The 25,880-nt window shown below is 46.7% G+C and overlaps 1 protein-coding gene across 1 annotated transcript in view; it reads right to left on the minus strand.

Moving 5' to 3' along the window:
* CERS1 (ceramide synthase 1) overlaps positions 1–25,880 on the minus strand; it is a gene marked incomplete at its 5' end in the record, with an annotated part of 30,862 nt that extends 4,982 nt beyond the window's left edge. Inside the window, 6 exons of the mRNA XM_082207013.1 lie at positions 637–770; positions 1,946–2,093; positions 2,422–2,583; positions 4,826–5,006; positions 8,783–8,942; positions 25,662–25,880. Of these exons, the coding sequence (XP_082063139.1) occupies positions 637–770; positions 1,946–2,093; positions 2,422–2,583; positions 4,826–5,006; positions 8,783–8,942; positions 25,662–25,880 (1,004 nt within the window). The remainder of the gene's footprint in view (positions 1–636; positions 771–1,945; positions 2,094–2,421; positions 2,584–4,825; positions 5,007–8,782; positions 8,943–25,661) is intronic.

Genomic DNA, 25,880 nt, shown 5'->3' on the forward strand with positions numbered 1-25,880 from the left:
CCTTCCAGAGGCTTTAGTACAGCTTTTGTGTGTTTTAAATTCATGTCACAACAATGAGCTTTATAATCCTGTGGCTGCAATTCACTCAGCGTGCTAAAATTACAAACCACTTTGCGAAGCTTACGCTCCAAAAACCCGACTGGGAATAGTTGAAACTAAAATTCAGATACAAAATAGGCATTTGTCAAACCCTTAATAGTGGTCGCCACGCTCCCCTGGCTTGGCCCTGCCTCCCCCTGGGAAAAACACCCCACTCCTTTCAATGCCAAAGAGCTGAATGGAACATCCACGTTCAGACACAGTCTACCTCAGAGTGGTTTACATGCTCCACCTCTGGGCTTCAAACTAGCAGAATGATGCCCACGGCGAAGGGTTTCATTCAACAAGACGATTCTTGTGGAGGATAGTTGTATCAAAAGAACTCCACATTCAGGTGCAAACTATCCCTGAATGCTGGGGGGGGGGGTGTTGCAGGGGGGGCAGCTAAACATCTGGGAGAGGGCGGGTGCTCTTGCACTCTACTCGCAGGGTTTCCAGAAGAGCGTGGCTGTCCACTAACGGAAGCAGGGAAGCCCGGCAAAATGAATGTTGGTGCGAATTTGATTTTCTTCCTCCCTCCTTCCCTGGCACACTAACCCTTCCTTCCAGCAGCTGGGGGTGTGAAACTCCCGGTCTCTCTTCTTGCAGGCTGCGTCAACATCATATTCCCGGACGTCGTTCACTTCCCGAACTTGCCCCAGCAAGACCTTCACTACGAAGAGGATGATGTACTGCAAAGAGGAAGGGAGAGGGGGCAATCATAGAAATGTAGAGTTGGAAGGGAACTCCAAGGGTCATCTAGCCCAACCCCTTGCAATCCAGGAATCTTTTGCCCAACATGGGGCTCGAACTCATGACCCTGAAATTAAGAACCCCATTCCCCGCTCCCCATGATGCTTTGCACTACATTACCCAGCCCCCCACTTTCCTGAGAACCTGGCTCATCCCAGCCGGGGTGACGTGGGCCTAAGATGGCCTGCACTCCCATGATAAAAACATAATAAAATAGCCATTATGATAAGAGTCCTCTTCCCCCACACTTTCTCAGGCAATAGATTATTGAATAGCCTTGGCCTGGGTAAAGAGGAATGTTTTTGCCTGGCACCTAAAGACATGTAATAATGGCTCCAGGTGAACCTCTGGGGAGAGCACCCCACATTCACTATGTAAGTAAAGCCAACTTTTACTTTTTCACAAAGCAATGTGTGTGGGTGTTATTTCTAAAGGAGAGAAAAACGGCAATACCAGGCAAAATCCAGTCTGCCTTAAAGCATCCTGGATTTTTTTAAAAAAATCTTATTTATTAATTTTTCACATAAAAGAAATCTTTACATATTTTAATATAACCCATAAATTACTTTATCTGTTGACTTCCATGTCCATGGTTTTCATATTTACCCTGAAATGCTGCATATTTTGTCTATACTATTCAATACACATAATTTTACGTATTTATCTTAATAATTTGTGCTGTCACTCATATTTCAAGTCCTGGTCATCTCACTATAGTAGTTCTTTAAATCCCTCCCAAAACATTTCAGTTCTCAAGGCATTTTTCATCATTTTGATCTCTAATCTTTGCTTTGCTGTTAATTTTGCCAGTTGCACGTAGTCCATCCTTTTCAAAAGCCAATCTTCATTTGTTGCTAGATTGGGAAGACGAACAAAGCATCCTGGACTATTGTTTCTAGAAGGTTAAATCAACCTTGCCTTAGCTTCCAAGTTTATCCTGCAAAGGACAGTCCTCTGCTGACTTCATTCACGTGAGAAAGGTAATAACTAAACAACATATCCTCTCCTTGTATCTAAATCCTTTCCCTTCCCACAGCACTGAGGCTCGTGAGGCCTGTCAGCTGGAGGTTCCCAACTCCTGCAGGGCAAGGCGATGGTGAGGCTCGCTACTCACCAGAAACCAGTAGATGTTCATCAGAGTCAGGACAAAGAGCAAAGCATTGAAAAAGAAGTAGAAGGGGATGTCCGGGACCGTCTGGAGGCTGGTGTGGCAGGTGGCGTAGAGTACTTTGAGAGGGAACCAGTACAAGCGGAACCAGAACCTGCGGGGAGAAGGGACCTGGTCTAGGAGGACTAAAATCTTGTTGTGTGTTCACTTAATAAAATCTATATATGGTTTGATTGTAAAAAATAATAATAACCTCAAAGCAATTTACAATTTTGGAAAACTTTTCACACAAGAGCAGTCTATCTGAACAGCAAAATACTGGGATTGCAGCACCACAGCGATATATTTTAGCCGCAACCAAACAATAATTTGTAACATGCCTTCCTGCTGGGTTTTCTTTTTGAGGGGGGTGGAGTTGCAGAACCGCCCCCCCCCTCGGAATGGGCTGCACATGTGCAGAGTTTGAGGGCAGCCAAACTCACCAGCTTACGCTGAAGGAGACGCAACCGGCGTTCGAGATCAAATCGTTCAGACGATGGTAGACCCCGCCCCGATATTTGAAGTAGACATTGAGCTTTGTGAACTCCAGCTGAACGTCGCTGATGTCGTGAAGGAAGAGGACGAGGATTCCCACGTTGTGGTACCTGAAGGCAACGTTGCCAGGAGGGGAGGATACAAGCACAGGTGAGCCACAGCACAACCCTTGACGCACACCTGGGTTCCATTAACGGCATGTAGAGTTTAAGTGCATATACTGTACGGAGAATTTCTGCCCGAGATGTCTGCAAAAGCCACAGTGCCGCCCAAAACAAGAATCATAGAGTTGAAAGGTAACCAAGGGTCATCTAGTCCCACCCCTGCAACCAGGGCACTGAACGTCCTGCCATAAATTATGTGGTGCGGCAGCATCCTCAGTCACTTGTGCGTGGCCTCCTAAAATCTCCACAGTGCTTTGCGGATGAAATATTACATCTCCAGTTAAGACTGAAGCTGGCACCAGCTGATTTTCAAATACCGTATTTTGCGCCCCATAGGACGCTCCGGCCCATAGGACGCACCTAGTTTTTTGGGGGGGAAATAAAGAAAAAAAATTATTCCCCCCCCAGGTGCGGGGCTGGAAGAACCAGGTCGGGGAACAGTGGGAAGGCACGCTCTGCTTCCCCGCTGTCCCCCGAGCTTGTGGGGCTGGCGATGGGCAGGCAGCTCTGTGCCACCATCCGGAGCGGGGCGGGACTTAGCGCCCCGCTCCCGGTGGCCGCGCAAAGCTGCGCTGATCCCGGGACTGCAGGCAGCTCTGCGCAACCCTCGGAGCCGGTCTCCCGAGGGTTGCGCAGAGCTTCCTGAAGCCTGGAGAGCGAGAGGGGTCGGTGCGCACCGACCCCCCTCGCTCTCCAGGCTTCAGCGAAAGCCTGCATTCGCCTCATAAGATGCAGGCACATTTCCCCTTCATTTTTGGAGGGGGAAAAGTGCGTCTTATGGGGCGAAAAATACGGTAATCACCTGGAGACTCTCCAAGTAGCCGGTGGTGTCTAGAATGAACCCCACCTTTTTCTGGTGAGTAATCTACTTTTGAACTTGGAACATAGAAGAAGCTGGTGCCAAACGCCTTGCTCTGCTTCCCTCAGGACCTCAACAATGTCTAGGCAACACGATTTATAGAATTCCTTCAAACCATAGCAAGTTCAAAATGAATGTCTCTGAAAATCTTAAAAGACCCCCCCCCCCCGCCGTCAGTGAGGCCAAGAGGGGGGTCTTATTGTCTGGGCAGACCAGGACCTCCAGACACGCTGCCCAGTCATTTTGCAGCAGCACCTCAGCAGTTACGAAGAGGGACGGGTATCTTCAGCCACAGTGTGCACTGTGATTCTCCAGCGGTTTCACTTCACCACCAGAGGTGCACTCCGTTCTCTCTCGAGATGGATGGGTGCCAACAATAATTTTTTAAAAAACAAGCTGGTGGGAAATGCCCATCTCTGCCCAAGACCCCACAGGGCCTCTGCTAGGCTTTGTATTCCTATAAGTAGTCTGTACTAGTGCAATGCGGCCCCCTATGCTCCCATTTCAGGCGATGAGGACCAGTGTGGGAAACTCAGGGGTATAAGCCAGGGACCAAATGGCTCCTTAAACCAAGGTGACAGTCGCCAAAATGGAATGTCTAGTGGACATTGTGGGGCAAGTCTTATTTTCCAAATGATGGACTGACTGCAAATGATTCCCAGTTGAACATCTGCCTAGTTCAGAGGACAACCTTGAGCTAAGATGAGAGCTTTGAGAAATTAAAGAGGAAAAGTCCCTTGATCCAGGGATGGTCCACATAACTATTGGCCTATTCCGACCTCTTTTTCTTTATGCTGACTGCTCCTGCTCAGGCTGCACAAAGAAAGCGTTTTGGTTCCTGAGATTCTTTCTGATAGCGCAGATAAAATATAATGGATATGATTATACAGAACAGGGTATTAGTGTGTGAAAACAGCCCAGATCCGAGGATCTCCAGGCAAGTACCTCCACATCCTGGCCCCCAGGCATCTTCACTTGGTCGTAAGGGGTCAGAAGCCAGGTGCAAAATGTGCTTGGAGCCTGAGGACTAGAATCTTACTCTATCCTGCGGGGAAGGACCAGAGTTTGGTGGCCTTAAGCATGCTCTCAGCACAGAGGACCCAAGGTTCAATCTCCAACGGCATCTGCAGGTAGGGCTGGGTGCGACCCCCAAGTCTGAAACCCTGGAGAGCTGCTGCCAATCAGTGCAGGCAATGCTGAACTAGAGGGACCTTAGTCTGGTTTGGAACCCAGGACTTTGTGCATGCACAGAGTGCGCTCTGCCACCAAGCAGAGGTGTAGCCAGGCAGGAAACAAGGAGGGAGGGAGCATGTGGGGATGGGGACACACCTGAACATGTAAGAGAAGGTGATGAGCGTGAGGGCCACCACGTGGTGGACAAGCATGACGATCGAGTCCCTGCGCCAGGCGTCCATGTAGAATGTGGCATAGATGGAGTGGCCGTAGAAGCTGCCTTGCATCAGGTAGGCCATGGCAATGTCTGGCGGGACCTCCATGCCCCTCTTCCAGCCTGGAAAGCCGCAAAGGAGAAGGGAGAAAGCAAGGTCAGTGAATCATAGAAGGGACCCCCAAGGGTCATCTAGCCCAACCCCCCAACCCCCCGCAGTGCAGGAATCAATTATTATTCTAGCTGCCATGGAGAATTTGATCTCACACTCTGGCTTTCCATCTACAGCCCCCTACCAACTGAGCCAACGGCTGTAGGAAGCTTGCAAGCAGGGCCAGGGGGCAAGAATAATACAATCAAAGAATTGCAGAGTTGGGAGGGACCCCAAGGGTCATCCAGTCCACCCCCTGGAATGCAGGAAACTCAGCTAAAGCTGGCCATCCAGCTCTGCTTAAAAACCTCCAAGGAAGGAGAGGCCACAATCTCCTGAGGGAATCATAGAATCCTAGAATCCTAGAGTTGGAAGAGACCACAAGGGCCATCGAGTCCAACCCCCTGCCAAGCAGGAAACACCATCAGAGCACTCCTGACATACGGTTGTCAAGCCTCTGCTTAAAGACCTCCAAAGCAGGAGACTCCACCACACTCCTTGGCAGCAAATTCCACTGTCAAACAGCTCTTACTGTCAGGAAGTTCTTCCTAATGTTTAGGTGGAATCTTCTTTCTTGTAGTTTGGATCCATTGCTCCGTGTCCGCTTCTCTGGAGCAGCAGAAAACAACCTTTCTCCCTCCTCTATGTGACATCCTTTTATATATTTGAACATGGCTATCATATCACCCCTTAACCTCCTCTTCTCCAGGCTAAACATGCCCAGCTCCCTTAACCGTTCCTCATAAGGCATTGTTTCTAGGCCTTGGACCATTTTGGTTGCCCTCCTCTGGACACATTTCAGTTTGTCAGTGTCCTTCTTGAACTGTGGTGCCCAGAAGTGGACACAGTACTCCAGGTGAGGTCTGACCAGAGCAGAATACAGTGGCACTATTACTTCCCTTGATCTAGATGCTAGACTCCTATTGATGCAGCCCAGAATTGCATTGGCTTTTTTAGCTGCCGCGTCACACTGTTGGCTCATGTCAAGTTTGTGGTCAACCAAGACTCCTAGATCCTTTTCACATGTACTGCTCTCAAGCCAGGTGTCACCCATCTTGTATTTGTGCCTCTCATTTTTTTTGCCCAAGTGCAATACTTTACATTTCTCCCTGTTAAAATTCATCTTGTTTGTTTTGGCCCAGTTCTCTAATCTGTCAAGGTCGTTTTGAAGTGTGATCCTGTCCTCTGGGGTGTTAGCCACCCCTCCCAGTTTGGTGTCATCTGCAAATTTGATCAGGATGCCCTTGAGTCCATCATCCAAGTCGTTGATAAAGATGTTGAATAAGACCGGGCCCAAGACAGAACCCTGTGGCATCCCACTAGTCACTCTTCTCCAGGATGAAGAGGAACCATTGATGAGCACCCTTTGGGAGATCATTCCACTCTTGAATAGCTCTTACTGTCAGAAAGTTTTTCCTGTTTTTGCTGTCAGAATCTCCTTTCTTGTAACTTGAAGCCATGGGTTCAAGTCCTACCCTCCAAAGCAGGAGAAAACAAGCATGCTCCATCTTCCATGTGGCAGCCCTTGAGCTATTGGAAGATGGCTCTCCTATCTCTTCTCAGTCTCCTCTTTCCCAGGCTAAACATACCTAGTTGCTTCAACCATTCCTCATCAAGTTTGGTTTCCAGACCCTTGACCATCTCCTTCACCCTCCTCTGCACATATTCCGTCTTGTCAACATCCTTCTTAAATTGTGGTGCCCAGAGCTGGACACGGGACTCCAGGTGGTGTCTGACCAAGGCAGAAGAGAGCCTTTCCCTTGGTCAGCCTCCTGGGAGCCAAAGCAATTCAAGGGACAGAGTTGCCACATGCCCCAGATCCACTCTCACCCCCATCAGGAACCCCGGATGCCCCAGAATCCTGCAGTCATACCAACAAGGAAAGAACAAAGCATGCTAGCTAGTGGGCGTCCTGAATGGACATTCCGGGCTGTGACCACAAGGGGGCATTGCTGCAAAAAAAATGAATTTAGATTAATTCACTTTTGAGTCCCATCCTATCCCCAGAGACACCTGTGATTTTGCAGCTGCAGAAATGCAGGCACCTGTATTATCTATTTTGCAAAAGGCAAAGGAAAAAAAGGCTCAATGCGCAGTTAAGAAGGGAAAACATCTAGTGAAAGTGAACTATTAGGTTTTCATCCACGCAGAAGGAAAGGAAGTTTATTTTAGAAATAATAATTGTTGAACTATTGTGGATTGACAATTTGATGAACAGCCTCCCTTGTAGATACTGGAAATGTTAAAATATTGTACGTGCAGAAATTGGCAAGTGGACAGCTGATGGTTCAGGACAAAAAGTTAAAAGCAACAAAAAAAAATGTAATATAAGATTAATTATAGAGAATGGAAGGTGACTCAGAAATAACTAGGAAAATAATGCAGCAACAAAAAGAAATTATGGGCACATTGAGGACGGAATGTGGGAGGCCAGTATTTGGAAAAATTGTATTAAATTTGCTTTGATTTGTTAAAATTTGGAAAATCAATAAAAATGATTTAGAAAAAAAAGAGGCCCTCTTTTATTTTCTTTCAAGGACCAGAGCTTTGTGTGCAGAAGGTTCCTGGTTTAAGCCTTGATGGTATCTGTGTAGGGGAAGGAAACCCCAGAGAAGCTGCTGCTGCTGCCAGCCAGTGTAGACAGTCTTGGGCTGAAGGAAGGAAGAGCTTCCTTTGTTCCCATGACACCAGTTCTTCATTCATAACCTTGAGAACTAGCACCCTGTCTTGATTTTAGGAGAGGGGTGATAGCTTAGCGGCACAGTTCCTGCTGCCAAGAGGAGGCGGGGCAACAAATGTAAATTTTGCCAAGTTTCTTCACACACGGAGCGAAAGACTCAGCTGAGCAACGTCCATCCTCCATCCAGGGAAGCAGAGAGGCATCACTGGAGTTGAAGGAGACATGCAGGTTCAACTGGCAGCTGTCCTACGTAATACAGGATTGCCACGTATTTCAATATAAAATGCTATGTCCTGTATTGATACAGTTTTGCCCTGTATTCCAGGCCTTCTCTCTCTCTCTCTCTCTCTCTCTCTCTCTCTCTCTCTCTCTCTCTGCCAAATTAGGGATCCTCTCCAACTGCATCTTTGAAAGGCAAGTGAAAGGTCACGTTTTTAAGCTCTAGGTACCAAGCACAGACAGATTCACAAATGTGTGTGTCAAATTCTGGAGGGGCCATTGTGTTAGGCTGCAATAGCAGACCCTCCCCGTGCCCCTATTTTCCAGGGACAGCCCCAGATTTACAGAAGCCGTACCAGTTTCTGATTTGATGCCGAAATGTCCCACTTTTCCTCAGGAAGTCCCCATTTTCATCGGGAAAATGTGGGAGGGTCTGGATAATAGGATGTTCCAATTTTCATTGGAGAAAATTAATGTTGGCGGGTATGCAATAAATTGCAATGGATTGCTCTGAAGTCACTTCAGCACCAGATAAAAATAATATCGCCCCCAACCACCCCGCCCTGTCCTGTATTTTGCCAGGACAAAGGTGGCAACCCTAATCTCCACAGAGGACAGCTGCCTAGTTGGACTAGATGATCCTCAGGGTCCCTTCCAACTCTCCAATACTATGATTCTACATCCAGTCTGGTGAAAACACCCCGGGGGGGGTGAGGTGAGGGGGTGGCCTGGGAAGAGTCTCAAGGGTTGGACAGAGAGGTTCACAGGGCCCGAGCTTCCCTGGGAAAAGGTTTTGCAAGAGGGAAGCCTCTGCCCAAATCTTAACTTGACCTGCGCTGCTTACCGTACCATAAAAGACGGAAGGAGGGTCGTGGAAAAAGGGGTATCCAGCGAAGAAGAGCAGGTAGGCGCTGTACGACCAGGAGAGGGTGTAGAAGGCCAGCTTCCAGGCACTCTCGGGCATCTTGGCAGCATCCTTGGGGGGCAGCTGGCACCACTCACCAAAGGGCTGGCAGAGAGAAGAAAGGATAGGCCGTTAATGGAGTCAGGTGGAATCCTGACAAGACAGAAGTGCTGCTTCTAGGGGACGGGGGACTCCCTGGTCCTGAATGGGGTCACTGTGCCCCTGAAGGATCAGGTGCGCAGCCTGGGGGTCATTTTGGACTCACAGCTGTCCAAGGAGGCGCAGGTCCATTCTGCGTCCAGGGCTGCAGCCGACCCTTCTGCAGTGCAAGAATCTCAACAAATGCATCCACAAGAGATGCCACCCAACCTCAGCTTAAAAACTTCCCATTCCCTACTGAAACTAAGAGGTGGAGGAATGAGTCTGTTTAGAAAAGGCCTTTCCTCCTGAGAGATGGAAATGCCTCTTTTTGCATCAGGGATGAGGCACTCTTATCGCTCCAGGTATCGGTAAAGGTAAAGGACCCCAGGCAGTTAAGTCCAGTCAAATTCAACTATGGGGTGCGGTGCTCATCTCCACATTTAGACTGAAGGAGTCGGTGTTTGTCTGCAGCTTTCCGGGTCATGTGGCCAGCAGGACTAAACCGTTTCTGGCACAACGGGACACCGTGACGGAAACCAGAGCAGCGCACGGAAAGGCTGTTTACCTTCCCGCCTCAGTGGTACCTATTTATCTACTTGCACTTTGACGTGCTTTCGAACTGCTAGATTGGCAGAAGCTGGGACAGAGCAATGGGAGCTCACCCCATTGTACGGATTTGAACTGCCAACCTTAAGGGGCTCAGTAGTTTAGACCACAGCGCCACCTGCGTCCCTCTAGCTGCTAGCAGATATCGTTAGAGAGATGCCAGATATCACTAGAGAGATGATGGGGAACCCACAGTGCCAAATTTATGTATAAGCTAAACAAGCTCTAGCTTAGGACCCCACTCTCTTGGGGGCCCCCAAAAATTTTAAAGGAAAAAACCTGGATGTACATTTCACAATACAGTATAAGATAAAAACAAATAAAACCTACATACAGCAACAGTGTTTTGTGTTGTGTAGGCTCCTATGATGTAAGTCATGGGCCAGTCTACTCCCTAAAATATCACTCGTTAGGAACCTATTAGGTCCATAAATTACCACACAGCATATATTCAACACCAAAAAAAAGCAACAATTTGTTGTTGACAAAGGACAGCTGGACATATAACGGGCCCCATTACCTTCCGTAGCTGAGGGCCTCATCAAACCTAAATCTGGCCCTGGGAACCCGCAATTTACAGAAGGCGGCCCAGTCTCTGATTTGATCCCAGAATGTTCTGCTTTTCCCCAGGACGTCCCTATTTTCATTGGAGAAAATTAATGTTGGAGGCTATGGAAGGAGGAAGGCCCCTCTTTCAAAGAGATAAGAGATTCCCTCCAGAGATAAGCGGAAGGCCTCTTCTCAGATCAGAGACAGGGGAACCAAAATCCCGCCAAATGTCGCTGAGGCTCCAAACGCAGCCAGCATGCCCAATGGACAGGGCAAACTGTAGTCCAGCAACATTTGGAGAGCCACAGGTCAGTTTGATTTATTTTTCGGGCGGTGGGGGGGGGCACGTAAGCTGTTCCTCCGATCCCTGATTTTGCCACAGCAGGGCTTGTTCTGCTCCGGCTGTGAACTGATCACCCGAGCAGCTGAGGTCTTAATATAGCATTCCCAAGCAGGGAGCCCGTCTCAAAAGCTGCTGAGGTTGTGGCCTCTGTTTCACGGTCAGGTTTTTTTTTCTTTCCAGTTTCCACCTCCTCGAATTTCCCTCTGCTTTTCCGGCTCCCTTGTGTTGCACGAGTCCCTGGCGGGGTTCCTGCTCTGCAAAGATGCCCAGGAAGGGCAGAAGAAGCAGGCAATGCGCTCGCAGGCGCCCAAGGAAGCCGAAGGCCAGAAGAGTCAGGACTAAAGCTGGGCGATATCTGGTTTTCAATATCGCAATATATCACCAGCTAAACTTCATGATATATTAATACATCACAATGTCTGAAATAAGCATGGAGCCTGCATCGTGATTTTTGCATAGCACACACACACACACACACACACACACACACACACACACACACACACATCTTGATTCATGATCTATTGCCAAGTCAAAAATTATGAAACCAGTATCGTGGTATGGACTTCAAATCAGTAATCCACAAAGACAACCCACCCTCCCACTATTTTTCATACACAAAAGTCTGACTAGTAATAATAAACAAAAACCCTCTCCCTTTTTTATTATACTATTTTGTTGTAAATGATTGGCTTCCTTCTCTAGACTGTGGAGCCTTCCAAAAAGAATAATAGAATTGCAGGGTTGGAAGGGATCCCAAAAAAACATCTAGCCAAAGCCCCAGTGTTGATGGACTCCTCATCATGAATCTGGTAAGTCTTTCAAGGGGCCACAAGACTCTCCATTGTATCCATCCAGTTAGAAGTGGCAAGTTTTACACAGGCTCCTCAGATGCAAAGGCCCCAAAGGAATCAATGGGGCTTCCTGCCAGGTTATGGTCTCCTCAGAAGGTGGTGGCCTCTCCTTCCTTGGAGGTTTTCCAGCAGAGGTTGGGTGTCCATCTGTCAGGGATGCTTTAGCTGGGATCCCTGCATTGCAGGGGGTTGGACTAGATGACCCTAGGGGGTCCCTTCCAACTCTACCATTCTATGATTCTATGAAATTCCACTTAGAGAACAACCCATTGAAATGACTGGATCCAAGTTCGACACACCCTTTAATTTCATACACACACATATACACACATTTTTATTAGTTTTTTAAACATATCATTTCTGACAATCATCTAATATAACTTCTTATCTTATACAATATTTTAGACTTTTGTCAATACCCCTAATGATTCTCCACTCTTTATCACTTATTCTGTATTTCTTAATTTCTCTATTACTCTTAATTATCATTAACTAATAGTTCTCCTCATAGCCTTTCTTGCAATATTTCAAATAGTCCTCCTTCCAGAACTTCTTGCAGTCCTACTAGACTAATCTGTTCATTACTATTACTTTTCAAATAGTTCGTATATTTACTCCAGTCTTCTAAGAATCTCTGGTCCCACAGCAGTGGCGTAGTGTGGGTTGTCAGCACCCGGGGCAAGGCAAGTAATTTGCACCCCCTAACCCGTGGATTTGCGCCCCCTAACCCCCAGATGTTGCGCCCGGTGCGGCCGGCCCCCCCTGCACCCCCCACGCTACGCCACTGTCCCACAGGTTTCGAATCCTTCCTGTTAATTTATCTAATTCTGCATAGTCCATCAATTTCATCCGCCATTCTTCTTTCGTCGGTAATTCTTCTTGCTTCCATTTTTGTGCCAATAATATTCTTGCTGCCGACACACCCTTTAATTTCAATGGGCCTCCTCTGAGTAGGACTATCACTGGATGCAACCCAGTTAAACACATTTTGCCCTAATTTTAAGCAAGTTTTGCTTTGGGAGAAGGCAGGACTTATTCCATCAAATTGTGCGAGAAAGAAATTATTTGACGTTATTCTCCCCCCCCCCTTATCTTTCTCTCCAAACACTAGATTCCAGCCAGGCCCTTTAAAAAAAAGAAAAACCACATGCTTTGGCTCATTTTGGATGTAGGTGAGCCAGAAGGCAGTCCAGTGTCAGTAAGTGGGGCTGTGGTGGTGAACCCTCCCAGAGCAAGTTCTCTGCCTGACCTCCGTCTGCAAAGCCTGCCTCTTACGCAAGAGACAGGCACCACCATCAAAGGCATCCTCTTCCAAGAGCGGTCCCCGGTTGCCCCTAGCAACAGAGGTCTTCCTGTGCTGGTTGCCCTGGCAACAGCAGCTGGCTGGCAGCCAGGGGACCAGACTGCTGTCATTCATGTATCCTACCCTATACTTATTTTAAAAAATGAGAGCGAGGAGCAGGAGGAGGAGAAATTATTGATGCCCGAGGCTGCAGTGCAGCTCTCTCCCCGGGGGCAAGAGAAAGCCCAGTCTTGGGAGGTTATTTTTTGCAATTAAGGATCGGAATATATGAAACACGTCTGAGGAAACAGCCCTCTGCCTGTGTCAAATTATGTTTTTCTCTCTCTCCTCCACCCTCAATTTTCAGAGGTCTCCCACCCCTCTCTTTGAGCTTCTGTTCTGGTGCCACCTAAGTTCTTGAGCTCTAGAACGTCACCCTTTTATAATCAGTAGCAACTGTGAGTGCATTTCTGTATCTTACCTTTCCTCCCCTAGGGGCTCAAGGATGACACCCCACCCCCCACCCCGCCACATGTTCCTGTTTTAGTTCCACAGCAATCCTGCGAGGCAGGGAAGCCCCAGCCCAAGCCAAGGTTTTTTCTTCTAAAAGGCTTCACATGAGCCCAGATTTCCTGACACCCCCCTTCATTTCACTTCACCCCCTAAACATCTCCCGACCTCAACATAAACTCCCATAGGCCTTGCCTCCTTAAATGACACCTTGTCCCCCCTTAATTTCCTGAATTGCAGGAGGTTGGACTAGATGATCCTTGGGATCTCTTCCAGCACAGCTGGATGGCCAGAGGCATTTCACTCCCCTGTTCTCCTCACTATCTAGACTGTTTTTTCCTTGGGCCAAAGACCAGGATTATGGAAATCCGTAAAAAGCACCTGGGTGCACCAACGGAGCCCTATAAAATAGGAAGGGGTGGGTTCCTGTCTCTGCAGGTGAGCTTGCTAGGCAGCCCCAGATCTGAAAGCAAGCCCACGTTGGGCCTCAGTCTTCCCCATCTGCAGTATGGGCATAAACCATACTCGTCCATCTCACAGGGTTGCAGCAAAGATTACCTGAAGACGCTGATTTAATTTTAAAATGTATAGGGGGGAAGTGTGATTTATTTTTCAGTGTTCAATGCATTAAAATAATGAGGAATACATGTACACACACACACATGCACAGTAACTAACATAGCAATGATAGAAATATATAGCAGTGCCTGGCTAGCTCAGTTTGGTTACAGCTGATAATGCCAAGGTCGCAGATTTGATCCCCGTCAGGGACAGCTGCCTATTTCTGCATCACAGGGAGTTGGACTAGATGACCCCCAGGGTCCCTCCCAACTCTACAGTTCTATGATTCTATATATAACACAATAAATTTTTGATTCAGTTTAAGAGGCAGCTGGAGAAGGCGGAAGCTAAAAATACATAACCTGCTGCAAGACAGCAATCTCCCTTGTTACTGTATGTTAGTCATGATAAGCAAATCTAGATTAGGTAATTAACCACATCTTTCTGCAAATCCACCACAATCTTGGCCAAAGTGCTGCTTTTATGCTTTAAAAATGGTTTCCCTCCACAGATGCAGAAACACACACATTTACGTCTTTTTTGGTGTCAGGGAAAAGGAAAGCACACAGACACTTGATTCTCACAAGCTATTGAAACCTGATTACTTTTAAACCTAATTTCTTTGTACTTTGCTGAATTAAAGAGAGCTGTTTTAAATATTGCTACCCTCCTGCTCCACAGACAAGGACTGTCACCCTGGAAGAGTCAAGTGAAATACATGAATGCACGGAGGCATTTCCTGCTGCCTGGCTGGAGCAGAAGACATTTTAACAGGACTGGCTGCCTAAGCAGGGCAGATGGTAACACACAACACTGCGGTGTAAAATGCAACCCAGATTAACTTTACACTCCCTGGTCCTTATCACACCTTTGCCCGCCACAACGACACACCGATCAGGTTCTTTTTCCATTGCCTGCCACAGATCAGATCACTGCCAGAACATAAGATAGCTGCATCGGTAGAGCATGAGACTCTTAATCTCGGGGTCGCGGGTTCGAGTTCTGCGTTGGGCAAAAGTATTCTTGCATTGCGGGGGTTGGACTAGATGACCCTCATGGTCTCTTTCAACCAGTGTTTCAACCACTTGAGACCAAGTGAAGGTGCTTGGGCTCCAGGATGGCGCCTGACATCTCCGCCATCTGGTGGCGCTTGCCTGGGGATCCTTGGATCTGGAATAATTTCACCCACTGATACCCAATCCTGTAGAATCTTGTTTTATCTGCACAATCAGAATGAATTTCAGGGACCAAAATGCATTTTCTGTGCAGCCTGAGCAGCAGCAGCGAAGAGCGTTATGGTTCATTGTTGTCTCTTGTCTTCACCCGCCCTGCTCACAGTTGGGAAGGATATCCCTCTGTTGTCTAGAGTCCCACAGGAGTTTGTCCGCCTGGGAAGGGAGCTCACCTGGGAGAAGGGAAACTGTGGTCCTCAACCTCCACTGACGTTTATCTTGGGGAGAAGAAAAGGGACAGGATTCCACCTCCCTCCACAAATCTGGAGTGGAATCCCTAAGGCAGTCCTTCCACAAACTCCTCCAGCCACGCAGGTGCCAAACGTCTTGCTCTGCTTTCCTTTGGAGCCCATCAGTGAAGCCAAAAACGTTGTCTTGTCATCTGGGCAGCCCAGGACCTCCAGACACAGCCCAGGCTTGCACCCAGGGCAGATCGCCTTGGTGCTGCTCACACGAGGTTCGGCTTCACCCCTGGAGGCACACTCCGTTGTCTCTTGAGACAGACAGATGCCAACAGTATGGGCCTTCCTGTAAAGTCATGCTAAGGTTCTAGTCCTCATGGACCTTTCAAATAGCTGATTTAAGCATAGGAAGCTGCCTCAGACTGCATTGCTCCATCTCACTCAGTATGACCTACACTGACTGGCAGCAAATCTCCAGACTTTCAGGGAAGGGGACATTCCTGGCCTGGCCTTCTTAAGACAACCTCAGCTTCTAAACCAGGGGCCAGCAAACTTTTTCAACGGGGGGGGGGGGGCAGTCCACTGTCCCTCAGACCTTGTAGGGGGGCTGGACTGTATTTTGGAGGGGGGGAATGAGCGAATTCCTATGCCCCACAAATAACCCAGAGATGCATTTTAAATAAAAGGACACATTCTACTCATGTAAAAACACGCTGATTCCCAGACCGTCCACCGGCCAGATTTAGAAGGCGATTGGGCCGCATCCAGCCCCCGGGCCTTAGTTTGCCTACCCATGTTCTAAACCCAACTGAAGCCACAGCAGATCAAAGACCCATTTGCTGAGACAGAGATCGGTCATGGCTGCGAGAAGCCACAACTTTTGCTGACAATTTCTCTCCCCTTGTGGTTTCCTCTGCAGCCTACGCAGAGAGGCTGAAACTACCACGGTCTGATCTGATCCTGAACTAAAGCGGGGAGGGTGGGGTGAGAGAAAAAGCAGCTTTCAGAAAGAGGCAGCAGTTTGCTGAGAGATGGGGAGAGAGTCCATTTCACTTTGCTATGTTCCCATCCGGCCTCCCCGGAGGAGAGGAGAAGCTGAAGCCAAGTTGCAGTGTCTGGAAGCGCTGTGTGGTCATCTCAGCGCAACTGCATGTATCAAGCAGAGGTGACCTTCCCCAAAACTGATGAGCCTGGCGACACAAAACCCAGAGGCAGCCTTGAAGATGGAAGGTTTCTCCCTCTCTTTCTCCGCAGGCCGCATAGAAAAGCAAAGAATCACAACTCTATTTTTTATTGAAAAATTAGGAGGCAGTTTTTTTTAAAAAATGGGAGGCAACTTTCTAGTCCTCAAGCACAGTGAGATTTGGGGAAGGTGATTAGAAACCGGAGGCAACAGAAGCCAGAGCTGCTGTATCTTTAGTAGTTGCATTGAAGGAGTTTTTAAAGGTTGTGATTGTTACTCAGTTTGGACATCTCTATTCCGCAGACCTCCCCAATTTATTTTATTCTTCTGAACTGCTTGATTGTAGCGAAACCACTAAGAAGAGGGAATTTTGGCAAGAAGAGATGAGGAAACTCATCAACCCGAAGCCCTCATTTGGTGTTCTTCAAATTCACCCCTGCAATGACAGCTAGAAACTTGATTCCGTTTTTAAAAGTGAGAAAGAGGAAACAAGGGGTGGGATTAAAACTGACTTTTACTCAATGTAGGGCTATTGAAATTAACAGACCTAACAGGCATATGCCTTAATTTCACTGTGTCTACTCTGAGCAGGCTGAGTGTTGAATTCCACCCATGGAGATTAAAATCACCACTAGTAGAAATTGAATATTATGTCCCATCTCAACCACAGGCAGGTGAAAACCAAGACTTAAAACTACCTCTGTGCTAGGCAGAAATGGGCATTCAGATAATGGCCAAATCATTTCACCTAATGCAAATTTGTCCCATGTAATGCTGTTTCCCTGACTTCCTCAAAGATGGTGAGGCAAGAAAGCCCCACCCCCGCCCCCAGCAGGCAAGTTTCTATTCACAGCTTGGTGAATAAACTTAAAAGTTACAAGTCCACATCCCCACCTATACCTCTTTGCAGGTCCTTTTGTAAAGCCAAAGGTGTAGGTGACACAATACTATTGTATATGCTTCACAGTAAGTGTGAAAACTTGTGCACACTTTGGTTTCCCACACGCACGCACACCAACTTGCCTCCATCTCCTCTCCTTGCACCAGACTCTTCCGCAACCCATAGACAACCTCCACTCCTCTGCAGGCACAATCGCAGCCAGGGGCTCATCCCATGCTTTCTGTGACATCACAGAAGTCTTAGCCAATGGCTGCCAGATGCTTCCTCCTCACCCCATACTGCCTTGGGGCTTCCGAACTTCTTTTTTTTTTAAGCATTTGCACCCAGCCTTTTCTCTCCCCACCCTTTTCCTTCCGCTGTTTTTAACAATAAAAAGAAGAACAAAATGTTTCAACCCCGATCCTTGAAACATGCAGGAGAACATTCCAGATCCCCAAACAAAGGGTTGTTTCAAAATGTTTCCCCTTGACTGCAAGCTTGTCAGTTCTTGCTTCCCTCTTTCTTCCTCCAAGGATCCCGGGGGGGGGGGCGGTGTACACGGTCCCCCCCCCATTTTATCCTCACAACACCCCTGGGATGCAGGCTAGGCCAAGAGGCAAGGACTGCTCCCCGCAGAGGCACCCAATGAGCTTCACGGCTGATTGTGGGGTTGACCCCTGGTCTCCCAGGTCCTGGTCTGACACCCTAACCCAGAGTTTCCCAAACTTGGGTCTCCGGCTGTTTTTGGACTACAATTCCCATCATCCCTGACCACAGGTCCTGCTAGCTAGGGGAGATGGGAGTTGTAGTCCAAAAACAGCTGGAGAGCCAGGTTTGGGAAACCCTGCTCTAACCACTGCACACTGTCTCTGCTGGGAAGGGCCTGTTGTCGCCATCCCTGACCACTGGGCATGCTGGCTGGTGGGGGCTGGCAGGGGCATCCAGAGGGCGCAGCATTAGCCAACCCCAATCCAGCCAGCAGCAGTTTTCCTCTTCCCCAACATCTGGCTCGCTCCATAAGTGGCTGAATTACAACTCCCAAAGACAGCAGAAGAGCTGTGCAGGATGAGACCCAAGGGGCCCCATCTAAGTCCAGCCTCCTGTCCTCAGAACGGCAGACCAGTGAGAGCAGCAGCCTCTTCCCATTCTAAGTTAGACTGCCTCTCTCCATGGAGGCTCCACTGAGGAATCATAAGGAACTAAAAAGACCCCCTTGTGTTTCATAGCAACTGGTATTAAGAGTCAGCCTCCGTTGTCTGATCATTGCAACATTTTCTCCCTCTCTCAAAATGCCGGAACTCGTGGCCGTCCAATGAAGGTTCTGAAGAGAAAAGGAAGTCCTTTGCATGGTTTAAACTATGGAACTCACTGCCACTGGAGGCACCAATGGCCACCAGCTTGGATGGCTTTAAAAGAGAATTGAGCTTACTAGTGGAATGGCTCCGAAGATTAAGAAGGTAGAAATCTGCCCAAAAACCTGTTCCGACCATAACGCCGTGAAGATGGAAATGAAATTTACAACAACTGGTCAGTTTAGATGGAGAATGAATGACACCCTATTTCGAGATAGAGAGATCCACATGAAGGCCCAAAAAACTCTAAAGGACTATTTTGAAATCAATCTAAAGGGCGATGTGGAAAAAAGAGTGATCTGGGACGCAAGTAAAGCTGTGATGCGAGGATTTTTGATTCAACAAAACTCAATAAAGAAGAGAAAACAGAATGAGAAAAAGGAAAAAAATTTGGAAAAGATAAAAGAAGGAGAGAAAAAATTAAGATCAAAACCAAAGTCCCAGGAGATTTTGAGGGAGATTAAGTTGTATCAAACACAATATATGGAATTGATGAACCAAGAGATAGAATGGAAAATAAAGCAAATGAAACAAAAGACATTTGAGTCGGCAGACAAATGTGGTAAACTTCTGGCATGGCAACTTAAGAAAAGACAGAAATTAAACACAGTTACAAGTCTAGAAGTGGATGGAAAAAATATATCTAAACCCAACGAGATAAGAAATTGCTTTGTGAGTTATTTCAAAAAACTCTATTCCCAAGGATTACAAAATGAAGAGGACATAGATAAATTCCTTAATAAATATGGATTACAAAAAATCTCTCATCATAGCAAGGTGGAGCTAAACCAGAGAATAACAGAACAAGAGATAGAGGGTGCCATTCAGGATATGCAATTGGGCAAATCTCCAGGGCCAGATGGACTGACTTCCAGATATTACAAATCTTTAAAGGAATGGCTAATACAACCGTTGAAGGAAGTTTGTAACGAGATCTTAGAGGGAAAAAAGGCACCCGAATCGTGGAAAGAAGCATATATCTCACTCATACCAAAGACAGAGACTGAAAAGACTCAATTGAAGAACTACCGCCCAATTTCATTATTGAATGTGGATTACAAAATTTTTGCAGACCATTTAGCAAAAAGATTTAAAAGAGTATTGATGGAGAAGATTCACAGAGACCAAGCAGGCTTTCTCCCAAAAAGACACCTCTCAGACAATGTTAGGAACATAATAGACATTTTGGAAAAGTTAGAGGTGAATATAAATACTAAAGCAGTTTTGATATTTGTGGATGCGGAGAAAGCCTTTGACAATATTTCGTGGAGTTTTATGAAAAAGAATCTTCATGGGATGGGGGTAGGACAAGGATTTGAGAATGGTATGGGTGCAATATATTCTGAACAAAAAGCTAAGCTAATTGTAAACAATGTAATAACTGAGGAACTTAAGATAGAAAAAGGAACACGACAGGGGTGCCCAATTTCCCCATTGCTTTTTATTTCGGTCCTGGAGGTGTTGCTGAACATGATTAGAGATGACCAGCAAGTTAAAGGTGTACAGGTCGGAACTAAACACTATAAGTTAAGAGCGTTCGCAGATGACCTTGTATTGACTTTGCAGGAGCCAAACACTAGTACAAAAAGAGTGTTGGAAATAATCCAACAATTTGGGCAGGTAGCCGGATTTAAATTGAATAAACAAAAAACTAAAGTCTTAGGGAAAAACCTAACAGATATGGAAAAGAATAAGTTTCAAGAAGAGACAGGTCTGACGGTGGTTAAGAAGGTGAAATATCTAGGGGTTAATTTAACATCTAAAAATTTGAATCTGTATAAGGATAATTATGAAAAATGCTGGTCAGAAATTAAAAAAGATCTAGAAATATGGTCAAATTTGAGATTGTCAATGTTAGGCCGAATTGCAGTGATTAAGATGAATGTATTGCCTAGAATGTTGTTTTTATTTCAAACTTTGCAGATTATTGACAAGATGGACTGTTTCAAGAGGTGGCAGAAAGATATTGCGAAATTTGTCTGGCAGGGCAAAAAGCCCAGAATAAAATATAAAATATTAACAGATGCAAAAGAAAGAGGGGGATTTGCCCTGCCGGACTTAAAATTGTACTATGAAGCAGCAGCATTCTGCTGGCTGAAAGAGTGGATGCTCCTCGAGAATACAGATATCTTGGACTTAGAAGGTTTCAATAATGCATTTGGCTGGCATGCATATCTATGGTATGACAAAATCAAAGTGCATAGTGCCTTTAAAAATCATATCGTAAGGAAAGCGTTGTTCAATGTTTGGATGAGATATAAAGATCTGTTGGAAAACAAAACCCCTAGATGGTTGTCACCCTTAGAGGCTAAGGCCCACAAGAAAGTTAATATGGAGGACGGATGGCCAAAGTATTGTGAGATCTTAGAACAGGATGGAGAGAAACTGAAATTAAAGAGCCATGAAAAACTAAAACCCAAAGTACAAGATTGGCTCCACTACTATCAAATAATGGAGGTTTTCAAACAAGACAGGAAAATTGGCTTCCAGGTGGAAAAATCAAAACTTGAGACAGAACTGTTAGAACCCAATACTAAGAACTTGTCAAGAATGTATAACTTGCTGTTGAAATGGAATACACAAGATGAAACAGTTAAATCAGTTATGATTAAGTGGGCACAGGATATTGGTCATAATATTATGTCTGCTGACTGGGAAAGGTTGTGGAACACTGGTATTAAATTTACGGCATGTAGTGCTTTAAAGGAAAATGTTATGAAAATGGTCTATAGGTGGTACATGACCCCAGTTAAGCTAGCAAAAATTTACCATTTGCCTGATAACAAATGTTGGAAATGTAAGGAAACTGAAGGTATTTTTTATCATCTTTGGTGGACATGCCCGAAGATTAAGGCTTTCTGGGAGATGATATATAATGAAATGAAAAAGGTATTTAAATATACCTTCCTTAAGAAACCAGAGGCCTTTCTCTTGGGCATTGTCGGCCAATTGGTGCCAAAAAAGGATAGAACTTTTTTCATGTATGCAACAACAGCAGCAAGAATATTGATCGCAAAGTATTGGAAGACACAAGATTTACCCACCTTGGAAGAATGGCAGATGAAAGTGATTGACTATATGACATTGGCGGAAATGACGAGCAGAATTCGTGACCAGGGAAAGGAGACTGCGGAAGAAGACTGGAAGAAATTCAAGATTTATCTTAAGAACTATTATAAACTTGATGAAGCTTAGAATGTCGAGATTTTACAGAGAGAAAGGGTTGCAGTAATATAAGATCAGATTAAGAAAGGACTATGATGAATTAGGATGGGAAAGAACATTTATAAGTTGCTATAAAATTTGGACATGAGGATGCAGAAAGGGGAGGTATGGGGAAGTCCGAGGAAAGAAGTCTATGAAAGGATATTTTGAAATTATATTTGTTTGTTTGTTTGTTTTTCTTTTATGTTTGTTTGTTATAAAAACTTTTGTAAAACTAATAAAAATTTTATAAAAAATAAATAAATAAAAGAGAATTGAGCTAATTCATGAATAACAACAACATAATCATTTTATTATTTGTACCCCGTCCATCTGACTGGGTTGCCCCAGCCACTCTGAGCAGCTTCCAACATATAAAAAATATTCCCTATACAGGGCTGCCTTCAGACGTCTTCTATACATTAGATAGTTATTTCCTTGACATCTGCTAGGAGGGCGTTCCATAGGGCAGGTGCCACTACCGAGAAGGCCCTCTGCCTGGTTCCCTGTAACCTCGCTTCTCACAGTGAGGGAACCGCCAGAAGGCCCTCGGAGCTGGACCTCAGTGTCCAGGCAGAACGATGGAGGTGGAGACACTCCTTCAGGTATACTGGGCTGAGGCCATTTAGGCCTTTAAAGGTCAGCACCAACACTTTGAATTGTGCTCGGAAACATACTGGGAGCCAGGGAAGATCCTTTAGGTTATATGGTCCCAGTCACCAGTCTAGCTGCCTCATTCTGAGTTAGTTGCAGTTTCTGAGTCACCTTCCAAGGTAGCCCCACGGAGAGCGCATTGCAGTAGGCCAATCGGGAGATAACCAGAGCATGCACCACCTACAGGCTACAGCTGTGAAAAGTGAGGATACCAGTCTGGCAGCCGCATTCTGGAATGGCTTTTGATGGCTGCTCCCCATGAAGGATCTGCTCAACCTCTGCAGTTGGGAATGACAATGCCTTCCGAATTTTTACTGCAAAGCACAGGACGGCTGAGCGCTGTGGAGCTCGCATTCTGCTTGCAGGATTCCCACAGGTGTCTGATCGGCAGGAGCAGGTGGGTCCCTGGCCTGATGCAGGAGGCTCTTCTGAACTTCTTAAGAACCTAAGACTGGGTCCTGCAGCCGTTGGATCAGGTCAGGGGTGGGGGAATCTAGTCCAGTATCCTGTTCTCACAACGGTTATCTGGTAAGTGTAAGGAAGCTCTCTACATTCCTGTTTAAACTGGCCCTTTACGCTGAACCATGAGGACCAGATCCTTACCTCTCTTGGCATCTAAAGACAGTAACTCACAGGGAATGGCTGCAACTCAGAACCAGGACACCTGCTTTGAAATCAGAAGGTCCCAGGTTCCATCCCCATCATCTCCTCAACCCCAGAGTCAAAGATACTGAGCTAGATGGCCTGACTCAACATGAGGGACCGTAGAATCATAGATTTGGAAGGGACCCTGAGGGTCATCTAGTCCAACAATGCAGGAATCTTTTGCCCTATGTGGGGCTCAAACCTACAACCCTGAGATCAGGAGTCTCCTGCTCTACCCACTGAGCGATGTTCCTTTCTAAAATCCAAACCAATGATGACATTAGGGAGTATCTTATCAATGTATCCAGTACTTGTGAAAGCTTTCAACACGCAATCGAAGGCTTTTCTCTAAAGAAATACTATAGTATGATGAACTCATGATCAGGATTTGAAGTATGAGCAATGGGAGGAATTAGAAACGATTTTATTGCTGTTATAGTATAAGAGACAGAAGACAGGGCACAGCAGAGGGGGAGAAATAAAAACACAACTGAAATGGGGTGGGAAGTTGACAAAAGAAAAGAAAAATGTATTACATATTGGAGTGCATATGTTAAACTTTTGAACATTTAATAAAATATCATTTAAATAAAAGAAGTATTTCAACAGGAGTCTTATTGGACCACCAGCTTAACATGAGTCCACAGTGTGATGCAGCAGCAAAAAGGCTAATGCTATTCTAGGCTGCATCAACAGAAGTCCAGTGTCCAGGTCAAGGGAAGGAATAGTGCCACTCTATTCTGCCTTGGTCAGAATAATGTGTCCAATTCTGGGCACCACAATTTAAGAAGGATGTTGACAAGCTGGAAGGTGTGCAGAGGAGGGAGACCAAGATGATCAAGGGTCTGGAAACCAAGCCTGATGAGGAGCTGGGTATGTTTAGCCTGGAAAAGAGGAGATGGGAGAGCCATTTTCCTATATCTCAAGGGCTGTCACATGGAAGATGGACCAATCTTGTCTTCTACTCTTGAAGGTAGGACTCAAACCAGTGGCTTCAAGTTACAGGAAAGGAGATTCCAACTAAACATTCGGGAAAACTTTATGACTGTAAGAGCCGTTCAGCAATGGAACAGACTCCCACGAGAGGTGATGGACCTGGGAGGTTTTTAAGCAGAGGTTGGGGGCCATCTGTCACAGATGCTTGAGCTGAGATTCCTGCATTGCAGGGGGTTGGGCTGGATGACCCCTGGGGTCCCTTCCCACTCTGCAGTTCTATGATTCTATTATTCTAACATGCAGAGCTTTAAAAAGAAGAAGAAGAGGAAGAAATTCCTATATGCCCCAGTTGTCCCCCCCCAAGAGATGCACACATTTATGAAATGTATATTTTGGAGGCCCCCCCCCCAGTCCCACTGAGTTGGTCACGTCCATCCACTTTGGTCAGTCTACTCTGAGGATGAATCTAACATCAGATGCCATCTTCGAATCTGAACACACACTCCTAAAACTGGGTTTTTTAAAAAGCTAGCCAACTCACAACAAATAAGACTTCTCGTTCCCTGCAAATTTTGCATCCCTGCCTCCCCGCCCCCCATAGGTACCCAACAACAAGCTTCAAGCCACAAGACTTCAAGGCCCCGTTCCAGCGCCACCTCACAGACAACGCCAAGTTTTGCTGCAAAAAATGCCATGTCAAGGATGCGGATTTCGCACCCGGCAGAAAGATGTGACGACATGTTTTGACACACAGAGAGAGCACAATTTTCAAGGCCACCCTGTTCCCCAAGAATACAACACAATGACTGATTCCTCCCCACCCTTGGCAATGCAAAGGACCAAACACTTTCACCTGCCCCTCATTGCACCCCCCCCCCAAATTACAATGGCACATTTCACTTGCCTCTCTGGATATAATGCAAAGACCGTTTTATTCCACCACAGCAAAATAGATTTCTTGGTTGTGCCCCCCCCCCATACACGTACAAACGTAGTTCCCCTCCATGCAATGATCTGACCAATTTTACGCACTCCATCAATGCACAAACGAGATGCTCCTTTTTCTGGAGGCAATGCACTGACCCATTTCCACCGTGGATTTCATTTTTCCCACCACATGCACCAGATTCTTCCTCAAAGGTGATGGTTATTAACCCTCCCTGCAGTGCAAAGCCATCTCACTCCCCACCGCTGCTCAAAAAGAGGGGTTTTTAAAATGACCAGTTTTACAGCCCTGAAGTGCAAAATCAGATTCTTCCCCCCTCACCAAAAGAAGACAGTGTGCAATAGCCAATTTGACCCTTGCGGTACAAAGCCATATCATCCCCACGCCAAAAAATGAAAGGACCAGTGCAGCCCTTGCAATGCAAAACCAGCCCCCCCCCATAAGCCAAGAGCCAATGTAACATTTGCAATGCAAAGTTAATTCCCCCACCCACACAGGAGAAACGAGGCGGGCACCGATTTCACTGTTGGAATGCATTGGAAAGCCACCCCCAGCCCAAAATATTAGGCCAGTTTAGCCCCTTCAAAGCAAAGCTATATTCTCTCCCCCCCCCAATAAAAGTCAAGGGTGGGTTTAACCCCTGCAGCGCAAAGCCACGTTCTCCCCCTCCCCGCATAAAAAGACGAGTCACTGATGGGTTTCAGCCTCTCCCCCCCCCAAATCAAAGCCATGGACCAGCTTAACCCTTGCCAGGAGCCACGAACCCGAAAGAGGCGGCGGGTGGCGGCTCGGCGGGCGACGGTCCAGCCGACGGCGCCCAGCAGGCAGAGCAGCGCCTCGCTCCAGGCCAGCCGCGCGCTCTCGGCCCAGGTCCGGCGGGCCAGCTCCCAGCCGCAGCCCGAGCAGCTCCGCAGCGCCCCGGCCAGGCTCGCGTAGCCGCGCCGCACCAGCGCCTCGTAGCCCGGCGCCGCCGCCGCCGCCAT

The sequence above is a fragment of the Podarcis vaucheri genome (assembly GCF_965113315.1).
Source record: "Podarcis vaucheri genome assembly, chromosome: 18".
Taxonomy (NCBI): domain Eukaryota; kingdom Metazoa; phylum Chordata; class Lepidosauria; order Squamata; family Lacertidae; genus Podarcis; species Podarcis vaucheri.